The following is a 21104-nucleotide window of genomic DNA, read 5'->3' as shown; positions in this document are numbered from 1 at the left end:
TGAATGCTGGTGTCTCTGGGAACTCGGTGCCTTCCAGCCCGCGGTGGTAGAGCCTATTGCTGCCTTGAGGAAGCAGGGAGAGGCATGGGAGCAGCCTGAGAGGCAGTGACAGGCAACTTGGCTCTTCTCAATAAAGAGAGGCTTCTGAAGGGGACGTTCTGGGGAGCATGGGTATCACAGAGATGGGACAGTGTCAGAGTGCTACTGGCTGCTGCCAAGGCACTTAACACAGAACAAAGTGCCCGGTACGGTTGGGATTGCAAATACTTCCCAACCAAGCAAGTAGCTGTTTAGCAGCAGGAAAATGGCCCTTTGGGTCGGTGCCCACCTTCTGCAGAGAGTCCTATGTGCAGCCTGCAGAAGTCTTTCTTGCTGGCACCCTGTGCAGGGATCTGTCTCAGCCACTGTCTGCCCATGCAGCACTCATCCCTACCTCGGTCTGCAGCTTGCTAAATATACAGAGACTGTTGGCAGATGAGCACAGGGCTCCCACCCCAGCCCCAGAGCAATGACAGTATGACATCTCTCAGTGCAGGCCCTGTCTGCTTGCTTTCCTGCACCTCCTGCCAGGCTGGAGCCAAATTTGGGGTTCAGGCATCTTATGATGTCTGCAGGAGCCCAGTGGAAGCCTTTGTGTTCAGGAGGTCCCGCTGGTGGCTGATGTGGCTGGTACAGCATCCCCACATGTGGCACTCCTTGCTCCACCTCTGCCCCAGTCCTAGCAAGCAGCAGAGATGCCATGGGTGTTCCAGGTCCTTCTGGCCACAAGCATTAGCTCTCCTCCCACACCCCTAAGCTTTTCCAGCAAGTAAAGACCTTGTGAACTGGGCAGGTGAAGCAGCAGCATCTCCACAGGAATCACCATCACTTGCATCTCTCAGCAGCCCCATCCCCAGCAAGTGTTTGCTGGAAAGAGACAAGTGCAAGAGGGAGGAAGGGAAGGCCGGGTCTGATTCTGCTCTGTTGTGAGCAGCAAGGATGTAGATTAACTCTTTCAACCCATGGGCCACGGGTGTGAAACTGCTGTAGGACAACTGGGGTTGAGAGAAGACGGGGGGAAAAGGTCTCTGATGAGAGCTAAAGGGTAAAGAGAAGGGAGTGAGAAAGTGAATTTAAATGGATTAAACCTGTCTATGCAAAGTCCTTTGTTTCCTGCCACCTCCCTGGTGTGACTTTCGCAGATGTATTCTGTGTGGCTGAGGACCTGATTTTAGGTTCTCTGAAAAGCCATCTTGGAGCTTTACACCTCCAGGGCATTTCCCTGAGCAGCTGGAAGAGTGTCCAGGAGGCAAATCTCCAGGACAGAGATTTTCCCTTTGATTTGTCTCCTCCAATGTCTTTCCTCTTCTCTTGGTAGGTGATGGCCTCATGGATTGATGTCTCCAGCATCACTGCTCAGTGGGAGACAAACAGGAGCACACCCCCATCAGGCAAGTCTCTGTTCTTACCCTCTTGCTTTGGGGATTCCCTTTTTCTTTGGCCCTGGCATCTTGTTTTCTCCTGGGTAGCTAAAGTAGGTGTTTGTACAGGTGGTGATAGATGCAGACAAGGCTGGGGGTCACACAGAGTGACCTGCCTTTGGAAATAACAGGGATCAAGAGCACTGCTTGAACAGGCCTTGAATTACCTGGTTCTCTTCCTCAGCAGCACAGGCATGCAGAGAGGCAAGAGGAGGATGTGGAGTCAGGGCAAATTTGGCCTTTTGGCTTGGACTCACAAGTGGGAAGATGAAGTAACACATAAAGTAATACATAAAAATGTCTGTTGGTCAGCAAAATCCTTTGCTTCAGCCCCCTTCTAGCTTTTGAAACTCTTTCAAATTGAAATTGCTGACGTTATGCAGAACTCTCCTGCATCCAAACAGTCCACCCTGAAATGGCTAAAATGAAACATTTTGGCTTTTTCATAGGCTTCAGCCTAACCAGGCCAATGCAACAGTCCCACTATGAGATCCCAGGGGTTTATTTGGTCCAGTGCTGCTTATGTTGCATTTACTTGCTTTTGCCTTTTAAACCCCCAAAACCTTCATTGACCTTAATTCTGGGTTGGACCCAGCAGTGTAGGGTCTGTGAGGTGGGGGTCTGCCTGGTGTGTTGTCCCTGTGAAACCAAGGGGTGCCAGCAGTGAGGAGCCCCCGGGCTGAATTCACAACTACCTGCAGGGCTGCTAGGCTGTCACTCCTGCCTCCTCCAACCTAGGAACAGGCAAGATGATGGCAGGATTGTCCTGCCCCTCCGCTTGCACTGCACCTGCACAGGGCCTAGGGCAAGAGTGGGTCCCTGGGAGGGCAGCTAAGGCAGCCACAGCTCCGTCCCCCGTGTAGCTCACACTGCAGCTCATGGGGTGCCAGAGCAGCTGCGGGGGCCTGCAGCTCTTCCTCCTCTTGTTCCCCTGCGGCTCTTCCTCCTCTTGTTCCCCTGCAGCTCTTCCTCCTCTTGTTCCCCTGCAGCTCTTCCTCCTCTCGTTCCCCTGCAGCTCTTCCTCCTCTTGTTCCCCTGCGGCTCTTCCTCCTCTCGTTCCCCTGCAGCTCTTCCTCCTCTCGTTCCCCTGCAGCTCTTCCTCCTCTCGTTCCCCTGCAGCTCTTCCTCCTCTCGTTCCCCTGCAGCTCTTCCTCCTCTTGTTCCCCTGCGGCTCTTCCTCCTCTCGTTCCCCTGCAGCTCTTCCTCCTCTTGTTCCCCTGCAGCTCTTCCTCCTCTCGTTCCCCTGCAGCTCTTCCTCCACCTCGTTCCCCTGCAACCCCGCGGCAGCAGCAGCTGCAGCAGCGAGCCTTGGGATTCGGCTCCCGGGAAGCAGATCCCTGCTGCTCTGTGGCCTCGTCAGGGCAGGGGCAGGCTGCAGCCCCGGCAGCGGTACCCGCAGTGTTTGTTTTTTAACCATCTCCTGCCGCCGTGCCAGCAGCCGAGCGCACACAAACAGTGCCGGGCTCCGCCGAGGAGCGCTGCCCGAGAGATAAGCCAGGCGAGGAAAACACATCCATCTTCGTGTCTCTTGGCCTGAGATGGAGTTTCGTCTGCTGGCATTTTCCTGGCGTGGGCTCAGGGCACACCACAATTCACCTGAGGAGCCAGACGCTGGGGAGCCAGCTCCCATTCCTGGCGGGAGGTGTCAGCCGCGACTGGTGCGGAGTGTGACGGCTGCGAGGAGCTGCCGGTTGAGGCCCTGCTGGTGCGGAGGGCAGGATGCCGACCGCGGGCCGAGCCCCTGCGGCAGCCTGGGTCCGGCTGCACGTCGCCAGGTTGTGTTCATCACCCGAACAAAAGGGTGAGACTCCCTGCCCAGGCTCTCTGTGCCCAGCCCTGCACCCAGCGCTCAGCAGAGCCCGGGTGAAGAGTTTCCAGCCAGCAAATAAGGCAGAAATGACCGAGACGCAGCCGGGAAAGCAGAAGGGAGAGCTCCAGAGCCGAGCAGAGACCCTGCGGCTGCTCGGTGCCTGATAAGGAGGCTGCTAGTGCTGTCTTGCAGCGCTCTCAACCAGCCAGCTCCCCGCAAATGAAACCTGCCGGTGAAACGCCCCCCACCCTTGGCTGCCTCCGATTCCCTCCTAAGAGGGGCTGGGACTGGAATGTCTCCTGGGATGTGATTGCCTCTAGCCTAAGGGGGATTGCGTGAGCCGTGGGGGCGATGGGGGAGGAGGCTGAGGGGCTGGGGAGATGAGGCTGTTACAAACAAGTCGCAGTTCTGCTGGAAATGTCCCATCCTGTCCTCCCTCCCTCCCCCTGTCCCCGGAGCCGAGCTGTGGAATTCAGGGCGTGGGTCGAGGCTTTTCTTCACGCACGTTTCTGCTCAGAGCAGCCAAACCCTTCCTCTCCCCTCCATCTCCCCTTCCTCTCCCCAGCAAATGCACTGAACTCACCTCTCTTGAACAGGTACCACTCCGGGCTCAGCCTCACTGCTGGGGCCCTCTTGCCTCTCCACGGTGCTCTGGCATCACCCTTCGGTGCTGTTTGCGTGGTGAGTGGAAGAAAGGTGTCCATCCTCAGGATGTGCAGGCCAGCTTGGCAAGCCAGGCCAGCAGCAGCAAGGAGAGTGCTCCCTGCACTGGGCACGGCCCTGCTCACGGCAGGGAAGCAGCTGGGTGAGCAGAAACAGGCACCTGCAGGGCATCTGCCCAGCAGTGCTGTGGGCTCTGGCTGAACGAAGCTGAGTGAAAGCAGTAAGGATGTGAGCCAGGAGGGAAGAATGTCAGGAGAGAGAAAGCAAGGAAGAGAGGTGATGGAGGTGTGGGCTTTGGTTAATGTGAGTGCGTTCTTGGCTCCCACTGGGATGCAAAGTTCTCATGACTTGGAGATCAGGCAGCAGTGATGCAGTGCCCTGCAGCTCCAAGCTCATGCCACCCCAGATGTCGTGCGGAAGGACATCTGTGTCCTGTGCTGCATTGCCACTAACAAATGGTGATTCAATACACTGGCTGCCAGGTGCTGGGTTATTAACCAGGGTTATTTAACCACTGGCTTCTTCTACAGAGGAAAGAAAAGATGTGCTCTGGTATTTAGCTCCCAGATGAGATGTTGGAAGGTCATGGCTGGACAGCCTCAGTAGGGCAGGGAGAGCAGTGGTGATTAAAAGTTATAAGATGTTTTGGAGAGCTGAAACAGAGGACTCTGAATCCCAGGTGGCTGTGAAACTGTTTGTGTAGAGGCTGCAAAACCACACAAGATGTCTCTGGCTGCTCCATGGGCTACATCTTTGCCTGGGAAGGGGGAGATAGGGGCAGGTAGTTACTGTATTTTTCTAGTTCAAAGCAGTAGTTGTTCCTGTGCTGGTGCTAACAGCCTCCTGGAAGGTCAGAGATGCCTCTGCCTTACACCCAGCCTCTATGCTGGCTTCTCTATTTGCTTATGAGCTGTTTTACTACAGGCACCTTGAGGCTGTCAGCATCTCCCCTGGAGCTGTGCTAGGGGAACCACAGAGTGCAGCTCTCCCCTAGAGATGTTTGCCGTGTGTCTGCAACAGAGAGAGGGGATCAGACCAGCCAGGGAGAAGGAGTGCAAGAGTGGAAGGAAATGACCTCTGGGAAGACGTTTGTGTGAGGAGGAATTGCTAAGCCCCAGGTGCAGGGCAGCAGGTAAACAGGGAGCCTGTAAAGGTGTGAGATCCCCCCAGGGCTCACTCAGCGCTCCGATCTCCTGCAAGGGGTGTGAGCTGCTGCTTAGCATTCCCTGCAGCTGCCTGGCAGGTCCCAGCCAGAGGAGAGGCAGCAAAGGACACTGTCTCATCGCTCAGGTTTCAGCGGCACAGGTAAATGCAGAGATGTACCTGCGCCTCCCGGGACCCGTGGGCATGGCCTAGAGAAGGCTCTTCTGATGGGGAAGAGACCTCTGAAAAGCCAGAGCAGAGCAGTCTAGCTCAGGTGTGCTCCAGCAGCCAGGCCCGGGGGTTCCAACAGGAAACACTGATGATGTGAATGGATTGGGGTCTGGAAAAGCCTTCAGACCCAACGCGAGGCAGCATGAACGAGTTAAAATCCTTTCATTTGCTCTGTGAAATTTATTGAAAACTACATTGTTCATCTGCTGAAACTTCACAGCTGTTGAGATCGCCCCGGGGGCAAACCACATCCAAGACATGGCATGTAGATCCTGGGAGCACCAGACTTGAAAGCTGAACTGGGGCTGCAGTGCTGCCTCCTCCCCTTGCAGCCAGCCCTCGCCATCTGCAGCTCCTCCAGCCAGGCGCCGCACTTTTCCCTTCCTCCCTCTCCTCATCTCTGCCTCTCGCAGCACAGTGACTTCATCTCTGCATTTTGGCTAGGAAGGATGCAGACAGCAAGAGGTCTGTGTGGGGCAGGTGTGCTGAAAGCCTGTGGCATCCAGCGGGAGACAGGGCTGTGTGCCAGGCTGCATGGCACTGCCATTGCTGTCACCTACCTGTGACACTACTGCTTTGTTCTTCTCTCTTGGGGGGACGGCAGGGAGGCAGGGCTGTGGGAATGCTGTGAAGTCCTTCTAGTGAATTCCTTTCAGTGGTGAATTCCTTTCAGTGGTGAATTCCTTTCAGTGGTGAATTCCTTTCAGTGGTGGCAATTTGAATTTTTGTTTTTAGTTGCAACTCCTGCTTGCAAAAAATATAAACAACACCCAAACAAACAAAAAAGAAACATCATCAACAACAACAACAAAACACACTCAAAAAAGCCTTTCCAAAACAAACCAACACCAAATCCCTTTATAGGATAACAAAGTAGTGCTTGCATATCTACATCTGACCTGAAAGCTCCCTGGGGAAGACTGAGATCAGCCACCAGGCACAAGCAGAAAGAGGCCTAAGCAAGAGCTCAAAGAGGAAAACAAGAGCAGGACAGAAGAAACCCACTGGCTGCAAGACAGTCAGTCAGAAGTGACTCATGGAGTAATTTTGAGTAGCAAACACACTGGTAAGGAGGTTTTCTTTCTTTTTTTTTTTTTTTTTTTTTTTTTGGGGGGGGGAGAGGACATTGTCCACAAACAAAAATATTGGCTAATTCATCAGAGGCTTTCTTCTGCTTTGAATAGGCTGCCCAGATCCCCGAGCACCCACCCCATGCAATTTGCTGTTAACCTAAATAACTCAAATTCAGGTACACCCAGAGCACTGCCCGGATCTGCCCCTGCACGCAGTAATTAGGGTTCTCCAAGTGCGAACCTGCAGCTCAGGAGGTTCCACCAGCGTCTCCAGACGGCTCCCTGCCGGTGGCCGGTGGCAGGGTCGGGCCGGGATGCAGCGCGGTGCGGCTGCGTGGAGCAGGCTCCCGTGGAAACGTGCCACAGGTGGGTGGCACCGTTCCCCTAAGGAAATGCCCCTGTGGCACTGCACTGCTAAAGACAGAACCGCTCTGTCACCCGATGGAGACGCAGGGAGGCCAGGTCCTGCGTTCCTTACCTGCGAAATAACCCTTTGTGATCCAAACGCGGGGGGAATTCCTGGATCTCTTTGTAGGCACATTTCAGCCGTGACGGCGAGGATTTAAGTGAGGCAGACTCTGAAGAGGGAGATGATTATCTGCTTTTAGAGCAGTGGGCAGAAAGCAGTTGGGAAAAATAACCCTTTTGCTTCTTCCAAACCTTGTCCTACCTGATCCTGCTGCTGCCAGGAGGGAATTCACAGACCAGGCAGTCACTGAGCTGCTCAGAAATGATTGCTTCTCACTAAAGCTTTCCAAAACCATCCAGAAATTAGTTACTGTCTTGCAGATTTATATGTCTCTTAATCCAGTTAACCTTCAAGTGCAGGCAAGCCCTAACACTTGAGCTATGTAAGGAGGGATCTTCGGGAGCAGGGAAAGAGAGAGAGAGGCAGGAACAAAGCTACTTGATGGAATCAAAGATCAAAATTAGGCTGAAAAACAGAGGGATTAGGCAGCTTGGGCAGGGAAGCAGTGAAAACTGTTGGGGGGATACTCAGATGCAAACGGGGCCCCGCTGCCCAGGTGTCCTGAGAGAAGGATGGTACAGGGAGATCTCACAGCGTATTTCCAGCTCCAGTGCTGAGTCTCCAGCTGGGAGCAGAGGGCTTGGAGTGGGTGGTGAGCGTGCGGGTGGAGTTGTGTACATTCAGCCTCTCAGACAGCCACAATAAATTATCTCATTAGTAAACGCGGGGTAGCTGTGCTCCTCGGCACATACCCGGCCCCCCATAGCACAGAGACACTTTCTGTCTCATTATCCCAATCAAAGGGTCCCCCAGACGCAGCTTAGAGGGACGTGCTCGGCTGGAAACCCGGGCTCCTGCGGCCGGCTGTGCTGCAGTGGAACTAATGAACCTCCCCCCTCATGGCTGGAGGGCTGGCATTCCTTGTGCCCCCTGCAAATCCCTCCTCTCCTTCCCTCTCCTGTCCCCTTCCTGTGACTGGGGACACCCGAGGGGGGCAGAGGAGCCCGTGGTGTGGTAGCCCCTGCCCCACATGCTGATGGCAGAGAGCTGGACTCTTACCCCGGGGGATTTCTCTGGCGGAGGGGCTCCCTGAGGTCACTCTTTTCGTTCCTCCTGCCTTCCTTCCTCATGTCTTTAAGACCCCTGTTTCCCAGCAAGTGCTTGTGGCTGGGCAGGAGGGGACTGCACTGAGGAGGGAGCCCCATTCCCTGAGGATGTGTGGCTGGGAGAACTGCAGGTGCTTTTCAGTTACATTCCTCTGGGCTTACAACTGCTTGCCCTCCTCTCCCATTAGCGAGCAAACAACAGGCAAAAGCTGAATGCGAACTGCTGCTGTTCCAACTGAAAGCAGAACTGCACAGCAGCACTTCCTGGGGTCAGAGAGTTCCCTGGCACTGCTGGGGGCAGGATTTGGGGCTGTTACCTCTCAGCAGAGGAGCCCACGGCTGTGTCTGTGTGAAGCACAAGCCCTCTCCTCAGAAGAGCCGGAGCTGCAGCTCTCCTCCCTGTGCCACGGGGGTGGTTTGCTTTACAAATGCTTTTCTCTTTCCCTCGTGCTGGAAATCTGATTCTACAAAAACACACAGCAGCTAATTGCCAACCCCGCAGTGCCTTAGCTCCCTAATTCCTGCCAGTCAATGAACCAGCCCAAAGAGCTGGTTTTCATAGCTTGCTGAATGTATGAACACAGCCCTGGAGACATAACATAGCAGGGATTTTGCTGGGGTTTGTTTTGTTTTCCTGGACAACTTCTGGATCCTTTTCACTTTTGGCTATTTCTTTCAGTGGACAGGGCACAAAGAACATGGAGCAGGCAGTCAGGCCCACCCTGGGGAAACACTGAGCAGACAGGGACCCACAGAAACCCCAGAGACCAGCTGGGGTGCCAGGGAGGAGAGGACTGTCAGGAAACGGGTTCGAAGGTAAAGCTGGCGTCGTGCAGCCTGTCTGTCCGTGACTCCAGGGCTCATCATCACCACCATCGCTCCATGGATTCCTGCCTCCCAACAACGTCCACGCCTTGCACAGACTTCCTTGATCTGCTGGTTTATATCCAGAGGGCTGCTGCAAAAGCTGTTGTTCTGGCCACTGCCTTAGACCACATCATTCCTCCCCACACTCCCTGGCACCTACTTTTCTCTGCCCCAGTTGTGGACTGTTCATCTTCCCTCTCCCAGCCCTTCATTATCCACCTCTCTTCCACCCATCACCTCCCATGCAACAGAGCCTGTCTCTGTCACCTGTTTCCAACAAGCCCCTTCATGCTCTCTCCTGCTGTGCTCCACACCTGGGAGAAGCAGCCTCTGAGCATTTGCAAAGCCACTGCATTGCCCTCCTTGAAGCTCTTCTTTGTCACAACATCTGCGGCAACCTGCACAGCAGAGCTGCAGTGCTGTGCTCGTCACCTGCTAGCAGGGCCTGAGTGCTCCCTCCTGCTGCTTGCACCCAGCTGCTGCTTCTTCAGCCCTGCCTGGACTGCACACGGCTTGGTCCCTTGTAGCCTCTATGGTACTCATCCAGTGGTGGGAGCGCAAAATTAAGCTAAGGCACATGCAGGACAGTGACTCCAGAGCTGGCCAGTTGCTTCACCTGCAGGTGCTGAATTTGAGCACCACAAAATACCACTTCACCCATCCGGTTCCATCAATATCAGCTCCCCCATCAATACCAGTTCCCCCATCAGACAAACTCGGGTTTGGAACTGCGGTCAGCGTCTGCTGTGCAGATGGAAGCCACAGATCAGTCCTCCCTTATTGCCTGGGGCATGAACTGTCCCTCTGGTGGCCTTTCGTAACGGGGCCGTTAAACACGGGAGGGGTGCCAGGCATGTCACGCCCCCTTGCCCTGTCCAAGGCACCTGCTCTGCGCCTCCCGGGACTGGAGGACAACCTTCCCTGCTGCTAGTTCGGCACCGAGGGGCACTTCCCCGCCTGCCCCCGAGGAGCTTGACCCTCCCCGCTCGGGCAGGTGTCGGCTCCGAGCCCCGTTACTCTGCCTGGCTGCTGCGAGGCCAGCGCTCTCCGGGCGCAGGCGGGAGCCCCGAGGCCGAGAGCACAGCCGTGCCGCCTGGCTCGTACCGCGTTGCCGGTTCAAGGCAAGCCCCGAGCGCCGCCCGGCTGCTGCCCGCCGCACCGTGCCCGGGCCGGGGGCGCCCTCTGGCGGCGGCGGGCGGGGCGGGGGGGCGGCGCATGCGCGGTGGCGCAGGGCGGCGGCTCTTAAGGCGGGGCGCGGGGGCGGGGCGGCAGCGGCGGAGCATGGCGCGCGGCGGCAGGAGCGTGTCGCGGCCCGCGGCGGCCCCGGCCCCGGCCAGGTACCGGGCGGCGGCGCACGGCGGGGCTGTGTCTGCCTCTCGGCCCTCGCCCCTCTCTCATTCGCCTCTCTCCGCAGCCCGGCCCCAGCGGCCCCCATGCCGGCGGCGCAGCCAGCTCAGCCCGGGCTGATGGCGCAGATGGCGAGCACGGCGGCCGGCGTGGCCGTGGGCTCCGCCGTGGGACACGTCGTGGGCAGCGCCATCACCGGCGCCTTCAGCGGCGGCTCTTCCGAACCAGCTAAGGCGGCGGCGGCGGCTCCTGCCCAGGTACGAACAGAGCCAGGCCCATCTCGGGCGTCCTTGCCGTGACCTTGCGCGGCGGGACCCGCACCGGTGTGGGCCGTGGCAGGCCGTTTCCCTGGGGTCGTGGGTTGCGCGTCCCGGGCGAGGAGGACTGGTGGGAGCTGAGCGGGCAGAGCCGGCCCTGTGAAGCCGGGCACCGCCGGCGGTTCCCGGGCCGCCCGAGCCGTGCGCTGTAGGACAGGGGTAGCCCAGGGTGGCGGAGGCTGCGCTGCCGAGCGCGGACAGGCAGCGGCGGAGCCTCTGCCCGACGCCTTCCCTAACCCGCAGCAGCCTGTGTACCAGCAGTCGCCCTATGGACCCTGCCACTACGAGATTAAGCAGTTCCTGGAGTGTGCTACCAACCAGAAGGACCTGACCTTGTGCGAGGGCTTCAACGAGGCTCTGAAGCAGTGCAAGTACAGCAATGGTGAGTCTGTGCCCTGGCCCCACCCGAGGGCTGGCCAGCAAGGAGCTGCTGCCGGGAGGGTACCCTGCAGGTTGCAGAAGCAATCGCTGATGTTATGGGGCCCTTCAGAGCTTTAAGCAGGAAGCAGTTCTGCTTTTGCTGTGTTCTGGAATACAGAAGGAAGCTTGAAAGGGCAGGAGGAATGATCCTGGCCATGTGTCTGAAGGTGAGGAGGCTGCAGGTACAGCCTTTAAAGGTTCCTTTCTGGCTGCCAGGGCAAGCCTCTTGCTTTCCCTCCTCGATTCCCTGGTTGCTGCTGCACCTGTCAAAAGCAGCTGTCAGTAGCTATGTCTAGATGTCGCCTTAGGTAAGAGCTTTAAAGCCCAGCTGCTGGAGCATTCACCTCATGCTGATCTTGTACTTTCTCCCCTGTAGGTGTTTCTTCTCTCCTGTGAAGAATCTGCCGTCTTGTAGGGAAGAGGAGTCTGGTGTCGAGTCCTGCTGCCTGTGGGGAGCTGAAGGACAGACAGGGGATGAGATGGAGGGAGCAGACTGGCCAGGCAGGAGGCTTCTAGTGGTAATTCACTTCTAGACTAGTAGGGAAGGAGAGGAATGGCTGGATCTGGATCTGTGGGATGTTGGAATTTAGGTAGTGCTGTACTGATGACAGAGAAATAAAGGAGCTTATTTGGACCTACCACTTGTGCATGTTCTTTGTTTAAGTCTCAAGGTAAAATTCAGCTGCCAGGCTGTTAACAGTATCAGCCACCTCAAGGGCAAGGCACAGTTGTGTTTCCTGTCATCACGAGGTGCAGGACAGCCAAGGACTGTCCCTGCATGACTTTGCAGAAGCAGATCCACAGCTGAGCTGAGACTGGCTTGGCTGCCCTCCAGGCAGAGGAGAGGCTGGGGGGAGGTAACCTGAGATCTGTCTTACAGCATTTTCAGTAACATTTAGTTTTTCCATTTATGTCCCCTTCCTGGAGAGCTCTTCTGACCCTGGAGCTAAGAGAATGACCTGTCTGGCTGTGTGACCTGGGTACAGCCTGATCTGACTTAAAAAAGCCTTAGCAGGTTATGCAACATTCTCAAGGTCACCAGCGTCAGGTGGAATTTGGAGCTGCTTTCCTTTCACTGTAGCAGAGCTGTCTGTGGACTGGCCTGTGGTAGGAGACCTGCTCCTCGTGTTGGTGTGAAAGTTGTGGCCAGCCCAGGTGGGACTACTCTGTGGTAGTGAGCAGGGCACTGAGCTGCTGCATTGCAGCCACGTCTGGTGTTTGGTGCTGGGAAAGCTCCTGGCTAGGAGTGGGGGTAAACATCATTCAGTTTGGAGAAGATGGTTCCTATTTACAGAACTTCATTCCTTCCACTTTGTTTCATCAGAGGTGAGTAGAGAAAAGCAGTGAGCCCTGACCTTTGCCAGTCCCAAAGGGAAGGAGCTGGAGAACGAGGCTGAATCAGGGAGGGATGTTCTGGCTGTGAACTCTGACCGAGTTTGTTGTGATTGGGAAATCCCCAAGGCTGACACACGTCAGCAGTCAGAGCTGGGCATCCAATGCAAATAACGGGGGGGCAAAAGTTTAGGACCGTGTGTATGTGGCAGCTTCAGCTGCAAGTGTCTGGAGCCAGGCAAGGGCTCTTGGCCAGCTGGGCAAGGCCAGGACAGGGTCCACTTGTTCTTCCCACCAGCTGCACATGCCAGCGACCAGGATTTGAGCCAGGGAAGGCTGTGCACACAGCCCAGAGCAGGTGAGCTCTGCACTTGCAGCAAAGCCTGGCTGTGTGGCACCTGGACACTCCTCCCCTCCCCTCGTGAATCAGTCTGGTACTGAAACCCGGGGCTGGGGCTGTCTTGTTTCTCATTGTATCTTTTCTCTTTCCAGGTGGGCTCTTGGCTTTGTCACCTTGAGGATGCTGATGGAGGTGGCTACCCTGTGTTCACTGAGCACCTCATACCTTCTGCAGGAGGTAATAAAGCTGGCAGAACAGGTTCAGCATGGCACTGGGCTCATACCTGCTCTTGAACTTCACACAGCCAGGTGTTTTCTTGCAACCCTGGGCTGTGAGGGTGCTGTGCATGGCTTGTAACCCAGCTGCACATGGTGCCCAGATGCTGCTGTACAGGTGATCCTGCAGCATCATCCTCTTCTGCTGAGATGTGTGGATGAAACCCTGTGCCGAAGCTCACCAGCAGATGTGGAGGACCTGGATAGTGGGAACCAGTAACAGGGCTGCTGTGCTGCTTGTTCAGAGCTCACTACTCTATGGACAGCTTCCCTTTCTCCAAAATTCCCTTCCCTGCACAAGGAGGTGATTTCCTTCTGCCTTGGTGGATCTTTGTTCCACTTTGTTCCACAGTGTCTCTCTCTAATCCATGGACTTACAGAATCAACCAGCGTGGAAGAGACCTCCAAGCTCACCTAGTCTAACCTAGCATCCAGCCCTATCCAGTCAACCAGACCACAGCACTAAGTGCCCTCACCAGCCTTGGTACCCTTCTCTGGACATGTTCCAGTACCTCAATATCTCTCTTGAACTGAGTGGCCCAGAACTGGACACAGTACTCAAAGTGTGGCCTGACCAGTGCTGAGTACAAGGGACTTGATCTGCTGGGGCCTTGGTGGGTGTGAATGTGTGACACTCCTCACTGAGGACACTTGTGCAGGGTCACTCATGTTCTTGTCACCACCTTGCAAAGTCTGGGAAGTGCTGGTGGGCAGCAGCTGGAGCTGTCTGCAGCATGTTCATGCCTGCATGGGCTCCTCGGGGGCCTGGCTGCATGATCATGACTGCTGGTATGCTGCAGTGGCAGGGCTGGGTGAGTCCAGGACACATGGAGGCAAAGCTCCAGCCTGCTTTGGAGCTGGCCTGCTGCAGTTGTTGCTGCCTGATGTCTGAGGGTTATTAAAGACAACCTGTGATAGGTTTGCCCAGGTAGGCACAAGTGGCACACAGTCAGGCTTTACAGCCAACACAGGGACTGCTGAGTGGCACTTTTCACACTGCACGTGCCCCTGCTGTCCTGCAGCCCACCTGTGCAAGATGCTGTATGCTCCCTGCAGGTATAACAGGGTGCTGCAGGTGCCAGCCCTGCTCTGTGGCATCTGTTACAGCTGCTCTGATTGCCCCAGTCACCACCTTTCACTCATTCTCCCCTCGGTCCTCCTAAGGGAGGCTGTGATTTGGTAACCTGTGTGGGCTTTGCTGTGAACTGGTAGAGACTGTGGCAAAAAATAGCTTTGAGTGCACCAGGCCTTGTTCTGGGCTCTGCAGTGTGGCACAGCCAAGTGTCCAGCTGCTGTGCTGTGTCCTTGGGTGCTGGTGGGGCTTCCTCTTCACCATCTACCCATGTCAGGCACATGGCATGGCACAGAGGTGGTCTATGAAAGAAGGGCTCTGCCAGAGCTCCCTTTTCCATCAAACCCAGAGCACACATGGGCCAGTCCTGGCAGGAACCACTTGCAAACATCCTTGGGCTGGGGGTGCCCTGCGAGCAGAGTGAGGTGCTGCAGAGGAGAGAGGGGGAAAGGATCATCCTTGGATGTTGATGTGATGGCACTGGGGTGGGGCTGAGCCTGCCTATGGAGGGCAGGAGGTGGAACACTGCAGTGCCTGCTGGCCTCCTTGCTGGGAAGCAGTGCCATGGGCTGGTGGCTGGAGTTGGCAGAGGTGTGACTGGCTGGCTGTGTGCTGTGGTGTCTGTGGTAGAGGCAGGAGAGGCTTTGTGCCCAGTGGGCCTGGCAGCCTCCTGCTGTCACAGTCTGCTGTCCTTCCGCACAAGGCGTGGCTGTGCTGCAGCTGTCTCGATGCTTTGTGCCCTTGGGGAATGCCTTCTGGCAGGTGACTTTGCAGCCACCTCTGCGTCTTTACCCGCGGCTGCTCATCCTGAGGTTGCCCTGGCAAAGGGGCAGCACTCAGCACCTTCAGCATCTCCCAGCCCATGCCGTGGGGCTGTTGTCACAGCAATGCATGGAGAATGGAGCAGCATTTTTCCTTGTGTTGCTGCTGCAGTGAAACAGCTGCTGGGGGCTCTGGCATGTTCTGTCCTTCATTCTCCCTGTTGGCAGCAGAGCCAGCTGGCCTTAGCCTGCTGCTGCCCCAGGGCAGTCTTGGCCTGGTGTGGCCTCGGCTCCTGCTATCCTGCACACTTGGTGGAAGAGGACCTGAGGCAAAGGATCTGAGTGGTCTTACATAGGGGAATCTCTCTGCTCCCTCCATCAGAGAGGAGTGATGGGCACTGATGCCTCCTCACCATACCCCACCAGGGCAGGGGGTGATGGGGAGGGTTGTGCTTGCACTGGTGCACCAAGAGATGGCCTAGCCTGGGCTGAAGGTGGGTGGTGGGTCACAGTGCTCAGCTCTTGCCCCGCTGCTTTGAGCCCCTTCCCCGAAGCCCAGCTGCAGCAAAGCAGTGCTGGGCGCTGGAGTCGCTGAGCCTCCGGCGTCATTTACATAAGGCTCAGCAGCGGCGGCAGCGCAGCGGCACCACAGACCCGCTCCGGAGCAGCCTCCCTTCCTCTGCCTCTTGCCATGGCGCTGGGCTTCGTGCTCCTGCTCCTGGTGGGGATGGCGAGCACAGGTAAGGGTGGTGTGGCTGAGCTAGCTGCCGGGCACAGTGGGCTGGCAGGCAGGACCGGGCTCTACAAAGGGGATGATCATCCGAGTAGGGCACTTTGCCCCAGGGCTGTGTGGCCCAGTGAGTGGGATGGAGATTGGGTAATGGGGTTGTCTGAAGGAAGCAGGAGGACACATTTTGGGGCTGGGGGTGATGTGGGACACAGCTCAGCCCATCAGTAACTGCATTTGATGCATACAGCTTCCAGGGCTCAGCCCGTGCTGATCCAGCCACCTGCTGTGTTGGTACTGGCGGGGCAGACCGCTCGGCTCTCCTGCATCCTCAGCGCCCCCTACAATGTCAGTCAGTTTGGCATCTCTTGGTACCAGCGGCGCCCGGGGCACCCCCTGAGATACCTGCTCTACTACAACACTGAGCAAGACAAGCACAAGGCTGCCAAGGTTCCTGACCGCTTCTCCGCTACCAAAGACCTTGCCAGCAATGCCTGCCTCCTCCTCATCGCCCCTGCCCACCACGAGGACCACGCCAGCTACTACTGCTCCCTGCCCCTGGCCTTCAACTGGGCTTAGGAACAGGGCACAAAAGCTTTCTGTGTTCTCCCTTGCAACCCTGATGCAAAGCCCTCGACAGGGAGAACAGCTGCCCCAGGAGGATCAGAGAAACACTGCCTTGCATGCTTGAGCAAGCCCAGCAGCGCTGTGTGGTGCTGCTGATGTGCAGCAGCCTCCTCTTCCACTCCGAGCATGCCCTCTGGAGCATTAGGCAGCCTGACGCAGTGTGAGGCCTGTCCAAGCTCAGCCCAGGAACACACAGGAGTCTCCTACTGCACTGGGAAGGTGGAGAGGTCTGCTGTGGCCTGCTCTCCTGTGCTCTTCCAGCACTTGGCACAATGTGGGCTTGGTCTGAGTTTGGGTTTCTGTGCAGTTTGGCTCACTCAGTAATAAAGTTTAATCCTTAGATATGTGGCTTGTGTCCTGGCAGTGCTGGCTTAGCTGATGGCCTTCATGGCCTTAAAGGACTTTCCCAGCTGAGCAGCTCTATGGTTGATCCTATGTATGTGAAGCCCTGAGGAGTCTCTCGAGTGTCTCTCTGCAGGGGTGTTGCTGTGCCCTGGGGTACCTGAGGTTGGGTGTCAGCTAAAGGCTCTGTGGCACTGAGTTTGGTGGCATCTCTTGGGCTTGGGTGGAGCTGTGTGTGTCCCCTGGCAGAGCCATGGATCCTTACCCACACTGCCCGTAGTGGGGTGCTGTCTCCGTGGCCACCACAAGGGCACACTGCTGGCTCATGGCCGTTTTGCTGTCCGCTAGGATCCCCAGGTGCCTTTCCCATTGACAGCTCCCTGCTAGGTCAGTCCCCAACCCCTTCTGGTTCAAGAGGTTATTCTTTCCCGGGTGCAAGACTTGCCACGTGCAAAGCTGGTGTTGGTAGCAGGTGACCCCCACATACCAGAGCGGTGCAGGGGCCTGCTGGTCACTGAAGTTCAAGAAGCTGCGGGCTCCGGGAAAGACTCAGAACATCTTATGCAGAGGCAGCCTGTGCCCCACGCGGCCTCGGGACGCTGGCTGCGGACGTGCATGGCCCAAGCGGAGAAAGGCCGCGAGAGGGCGCTGCTGCCGCCGCCTCTGCGGCTGCTGTCGCACTGCAAAGCAGCCAAAGCGCTTCGCTGAGCTTCCGAGGAGCGTTCCTGTGGGTGCCCAGCCCCAACCTGAACGAGAAGAAATGACTGATGGAGAGAAAGAAGCTTCTGGAAAACATCCTGTGTGTAAGGAGGAGCTGCTGTGCTCCTGGCCCAAGGGAGATGCAGAGGGTGGTGGTAGTTTAGAACCATAGAGCCAAGCAGGTTGGCAGAGAGCTCCAAGCTCATCCAGCCCAACCTAGCACCCAGCCCTGCCCAACCAACCAGACCATGGCACTAAGTGCCCCAGCCAGGCTTGGCTTCAACACCTTCAGCCACAGCAACTCCACCACCTCCCTGGGCAGCCCATTCCAATGCCAATCACTCTCTCTGCCAACAACTTCCTCCTCACATCCAGCCTAGACCTCCCTTGGCACAACTTGAGGCTGTGTCACCATGTTCTGTTGCTGGGTGCCTGGCAGCAGAGCCCAACCCCACCTGGCTGCAACCTCCTCTCAGGTAGCTGCAGACAGCAATGAGCTCTGCCCTGAGCCTCCTCTGCTGCAGGCTGCACACCCCCAGCTCCCTCAGCCTCTCCTCACAGGGCTGTGCTCCAGGCCCCTCCCCAGCCTTGCTGCCCTGCTCTGGGCACCTTCCAGCACCTCAACATCTCTCTTGACTTGAGGAGCCCAGAACTGGACACAGCACTCAAGGGGTGGCCTGAGCAGTGCTGAGCACAGGGGCAGAAGAACCTCCCTTGTCCTGCTGCCCACACTGCTCCTGAGCCAGCCCAGGATGCCATTGGCTCTGCTGCCCACTTGGGCACTGCTGCCTCAGCTTCAGTTACTATCTAGAGGTATCCTTGGCACTGACCCTCTTCTGCAGGGGAACATGGAATAATAAGTGCTGTCCCTTTGACTGTGGAGGGCTTTGTTCCTGGGGCTCTGTCTGACCCCCATCTTGTCCCCTCTCTCCTCTCCCTCTGCAGGTTCCCTGGTGCAGGCAGCTCTGTCTCAGCCAGCCTCGGTGTCAGCCAGCCCAGGAGAGACCGTCCAGATCTCCTGCTCGGGGCTTGACAGCAGCTATGCTGTTGGCTGGCACCAGCAGAAGGTCCCTGGCACTGCCCCTGTCACTCTGATCTACTGGAATGACAAGAGACCCTCGGGCATCCCTTCACGGTTCTCTGGATCCAGGTCTGGCACCACAGGCACCTTAACCATCGCTGGGGTGCAGGCTGAGGACGAGGCTGTCTACTACTGTGGTGGCTACGACAGCAGCAGTGGCAGTGGCTATGGTGCCTGGTGACACTGAGTAACAGAGTGAGGGAGACTGAGGTGCAGTGAAACAGACTGCAGAGCCAGAGAAAGACTTTCAGCTTTTCTCCTCCTGCCTGTCCACTGTTGTGGAGCTGAGGCAGGTTCCTCTCCCCTCTGCACAGCCATGGCGGTGAAGGTCTTTGACAATAGGAGGTGGCTTTATGGCTGGGAAATGATTTTTCCTGTCTCTAGAACATTCTCAGTGTGACCTTGGCTGCCAGCACAGTGCTGCTTGCTGCCCATGAGCTCCAGCTCCTCTGTGTGAGCATGTGCTGGGCTGTGCTCTGCTCCTCAGATTTGACCCTGGCTGTGCATGTGTCCATTCCCTTCCAGCTCTGTCATCCTCTATCTTGCAGCCTAGGTAGGGCTGTGCTCCTGGGGCTCTGGCTGACCCCCACCTTCTCCCTTCTCTTCTCTCCCTCTGCAGGTTCCCTGATGCAGGCAGCTCTGACTCAGCTAACCTTGGGCAAACAGTCCAGATCTCCTGCTCAAGGAGCACCAACCACTATGGCTGGTACCAGCAGAAGGTCCCTGGCACTGCCCCTGTCACTCTGATCTACTACAATGACAAGAGACCCTCGGGCATCCCTTCACGGTTCTCTGGCTCCAAGTCTGGCTCCACAGGCACCTTAACCATCGCTGGGGTGCAGGCTGAGGACGAGGCTGTCTACTTCTGTGGTAGCTGGGATGGCAGCAGTGTTCTCAGCCAGCCTCGGTGTCTGCCAGCCCAGGAGAGACCATCCAGATCTCCTGCTCGGGGAGCAGCAGCAGTTATAGCTGGCAGCAGCAGAAGGTCCCTGGCACTGCCCCTGTCACTGTGATCTACTACAATGACAACAGACCCTTGGGCATCCCTTCAGGATTCTCTGGGTCCATTTCTGTCTCCAGGGACAAGTTAACCACCCCTGGGCTCCCACCTGAGGTCAGTGCTGCCTATGGCTGTGGTGGCCAGCAGAGCAGTGCCACTCAGCATCCAGAACCCTGCAGGCTGACCATGGTTATGTGTTTTGGCTTAACCACTGCTGTCTGCTGTGTGACAGACACCCTGATGGTGCTGCTGAAGGGTGTGGAAGTGACCCAGCTCCTGGTCATGCAGTCCTGTGCTGTGGCTGATTCCTTCTGCCCACAAAGTGGCAACTTGGCACTGGAGCTGTGCCTTTATGTGCTCGTGGGCAGCCTTTGTTCCAGCAGGCCATCCTCTGTGCCTGGCCAGGGCTGTTTTGTCACCTCCAGGGCTGTTATAGGCCAAGTGCAGCTCTGCCTGGGCCGCTGCTGTCTGTGCCTGCATACTGCAGTGCTGTCCAGATCCCTGCAGCACTTGGGAGCCAGGAGACTTAAAATGCAGAAGGGATGTCTGTAGTGAGAAGTGTGAGCTGAGCAAGACTGTCAGCTGGGTGTGTTTTCTTTGCAGAAACATCATCCCTTCCTCTGCACTGATGCACAGCCGAGCCTCTGCTCCTGCGGCTTCCCTGAGGACCATGTGGGAGCAGAGGGAATGGAGATCAAGCAGCAGTGACTCCTGTTCAAACCTGCTTCAGAGGGGACTTCTCGCTGCCTTTGCTCTTTCCCTCAAGTGTAAGCGGGGGAAGGCCACGAGGGGGCGCTGCTGCTGCTGCCTTCTCGGTTTCCTCGTAAGTCTTAGCTGAACGAGGCCACGCCACGAGGGGGCGCTGCTGCCGCTGCTGCTGCTGCTGCTGCCGCTGCCGCTGCTGCTGCTGCTGCTGCTGCCGCTGCTGCTGCTGCTGCTGCTGCTGCTGCTGCTGCTGTCGGTGAGGTCGAGGCCTGTGCCCCCTTGCTCCTCCAGGTGCTCTCCCCCGGCTCAGGTGCTTTGTCCCTTTGACAGTGAAGGGCTGTGCTGACCCCCATCTTCTCCCCTCTCTGCTCTCCCTCTGCAGGTTCCCTGGTGCAGGCAGCTCTGTCTCAGCCAGCCTCGGTGTCAGCCAGCCCAGGAGAGACCGTCCGGATCTCCTGCTCGGGGAGCAGCGACGGCTACTATGGCTGGTTCCAGCAGAAGGTCCCTGGCACTGCCCCTGTCACTCTGATCTACTTGAATGACAAGAGACCCTCGGGCATCCCTTCACGGTTCTCTGGATCCAAGTCTGGCTCCACAGGCATCTTAACCATCGCTGGGGTGCAGGCTGAGGACGAGGCTGTCTACTACTGTGGTGGCTGGGACAGCAGCAGTGGTGGCTTTGGTGTCTGATGAGCTCCTGCTCTGGAGATAGCAGCAGCTGGTGGGGCTGGTGCCAGCAGAAGGTCCATTGCAGGCCTTCTGTTGCTGTAATCTTGGTTTGGGCATCCCTTTGCCTTTCTTCAGGACCACATCTGGCTCCATGCTAACCTTAAGCTTTCCTGGGCTCCAAGCAGGGAACCAGGCCTGTCTGTTACTGTGGTGGCCTGGACAGCAGAACTGCTGTGAATTTGGTGCCCTTGGTGGGCTGCAGATGTGTCTTGAGTGGGCTGGGGAGCAGTGGCACAGGAGCTACCAGGGGACATTAGGGTCCACAACTGCACTGAAGAGCTGTGCCCTGGGCAAGTGGTGACTTAAAAAGGAGTTGGGTACACAGCATAGCCACATGGTCATGGAGGCTTAGAGCTGGTGGCTGCCCCAGGGTCTGGGCCCCTCACCACCTTGTAGTGCTCAGCCATGGATCAGGTACTGTGGCCAGCCTCACTGCCACCTGGCCTTTGGGCAAAGGCACCCAGTCCCTCTGCCCAGGGAGGGCTGTGCTCCTGGGGCCCTGTCTGAC

The 21104-nt window shown here is 57.1% G+C and overlaps 1 protein-coding gene, 1 long non-coding RNA gene and 1 gene segment (V, D, J or C); 2 read left to right on the top strand and 1 right to left on the bottom strand.

Moving 5' to 3' along the window:
* The window catches only part of CHCHD10 (coiled-coil-helix-coiled-coil-helix domain containing 10), a 123308-nt gene extending 111764 nt beyond the window's left edge, over positions 1–11544 (top strand). The window contains exons 1-4 of one of the 3 annotated variants that reach the window (XM_064168297.1): positions 10097–10151; positions 10235–10426; positions 10733–10868; positions 11283–11544. In XM_064168297.1, the coding sequence (XP_064024367.1) occupies positions 10104–10151; positions 10235–10426; positions 10733–10868; positions 11283–11302 (396 nt within the window). In that variant the 5' untranslated portion in view covers positions 10097–10103 and the 3' untranslated portion in view covers positions 11303–11544. Of the gene's footprint in view, positions 1–10096; positions 10152–10234; positions 10427–10729; positions 10869–11282 lie in introns of those variants that run through there. The other 2 variants (XM_064168295.1, XM_064168298.1) reach the window with 2 other exon arrangements.
* On the bottom strand, positions 5468–7857 carry LOC135188702 (uncharacterized). Its single transcript, XR_010307791.1, has 4 exons — positions 7051–7857; positions 6859–6958; positions 5868–6051; positions 5468–5747 (listed from the first exon to the last, which is right to left on the bottom strand). It is a non-coding gene; the product is annotated as an uncharacterized LOC135188702 (long non-coding RNA).
* Positions 11545–14340: 2796 nt separating the features above from the next.
* Positions 14341–16380, top strand: LOC135188701 (pre-B lymphocyte protein 3-like). The segment is given in 2 exon segments: positions 14341–15426; positions 15664–16380. Coding segments are annotated over 2 exon segments (378 nt in total).
* Positions 16381–21104: the final 4724 nt, after the last annotated feature.

The sequence above is a fragment of the Pogoniulus pusillus genome, chromosome 30 (assembly GCF_015220805.1).
Source record: "Pogoniulus pusillus isolate bPogPus1 chromosome 30, bPogPus1.pri, whole genome shotgun sequence".
NCBI lineage: Eukaryota > Metazoa > Chordata > Aves > Piciformes > Lybiidae > Pogoniulus > Pogoniulus pusillus.
This window is presented reverse-complemented; position numbering and strand designations above follow the sequence as displayed.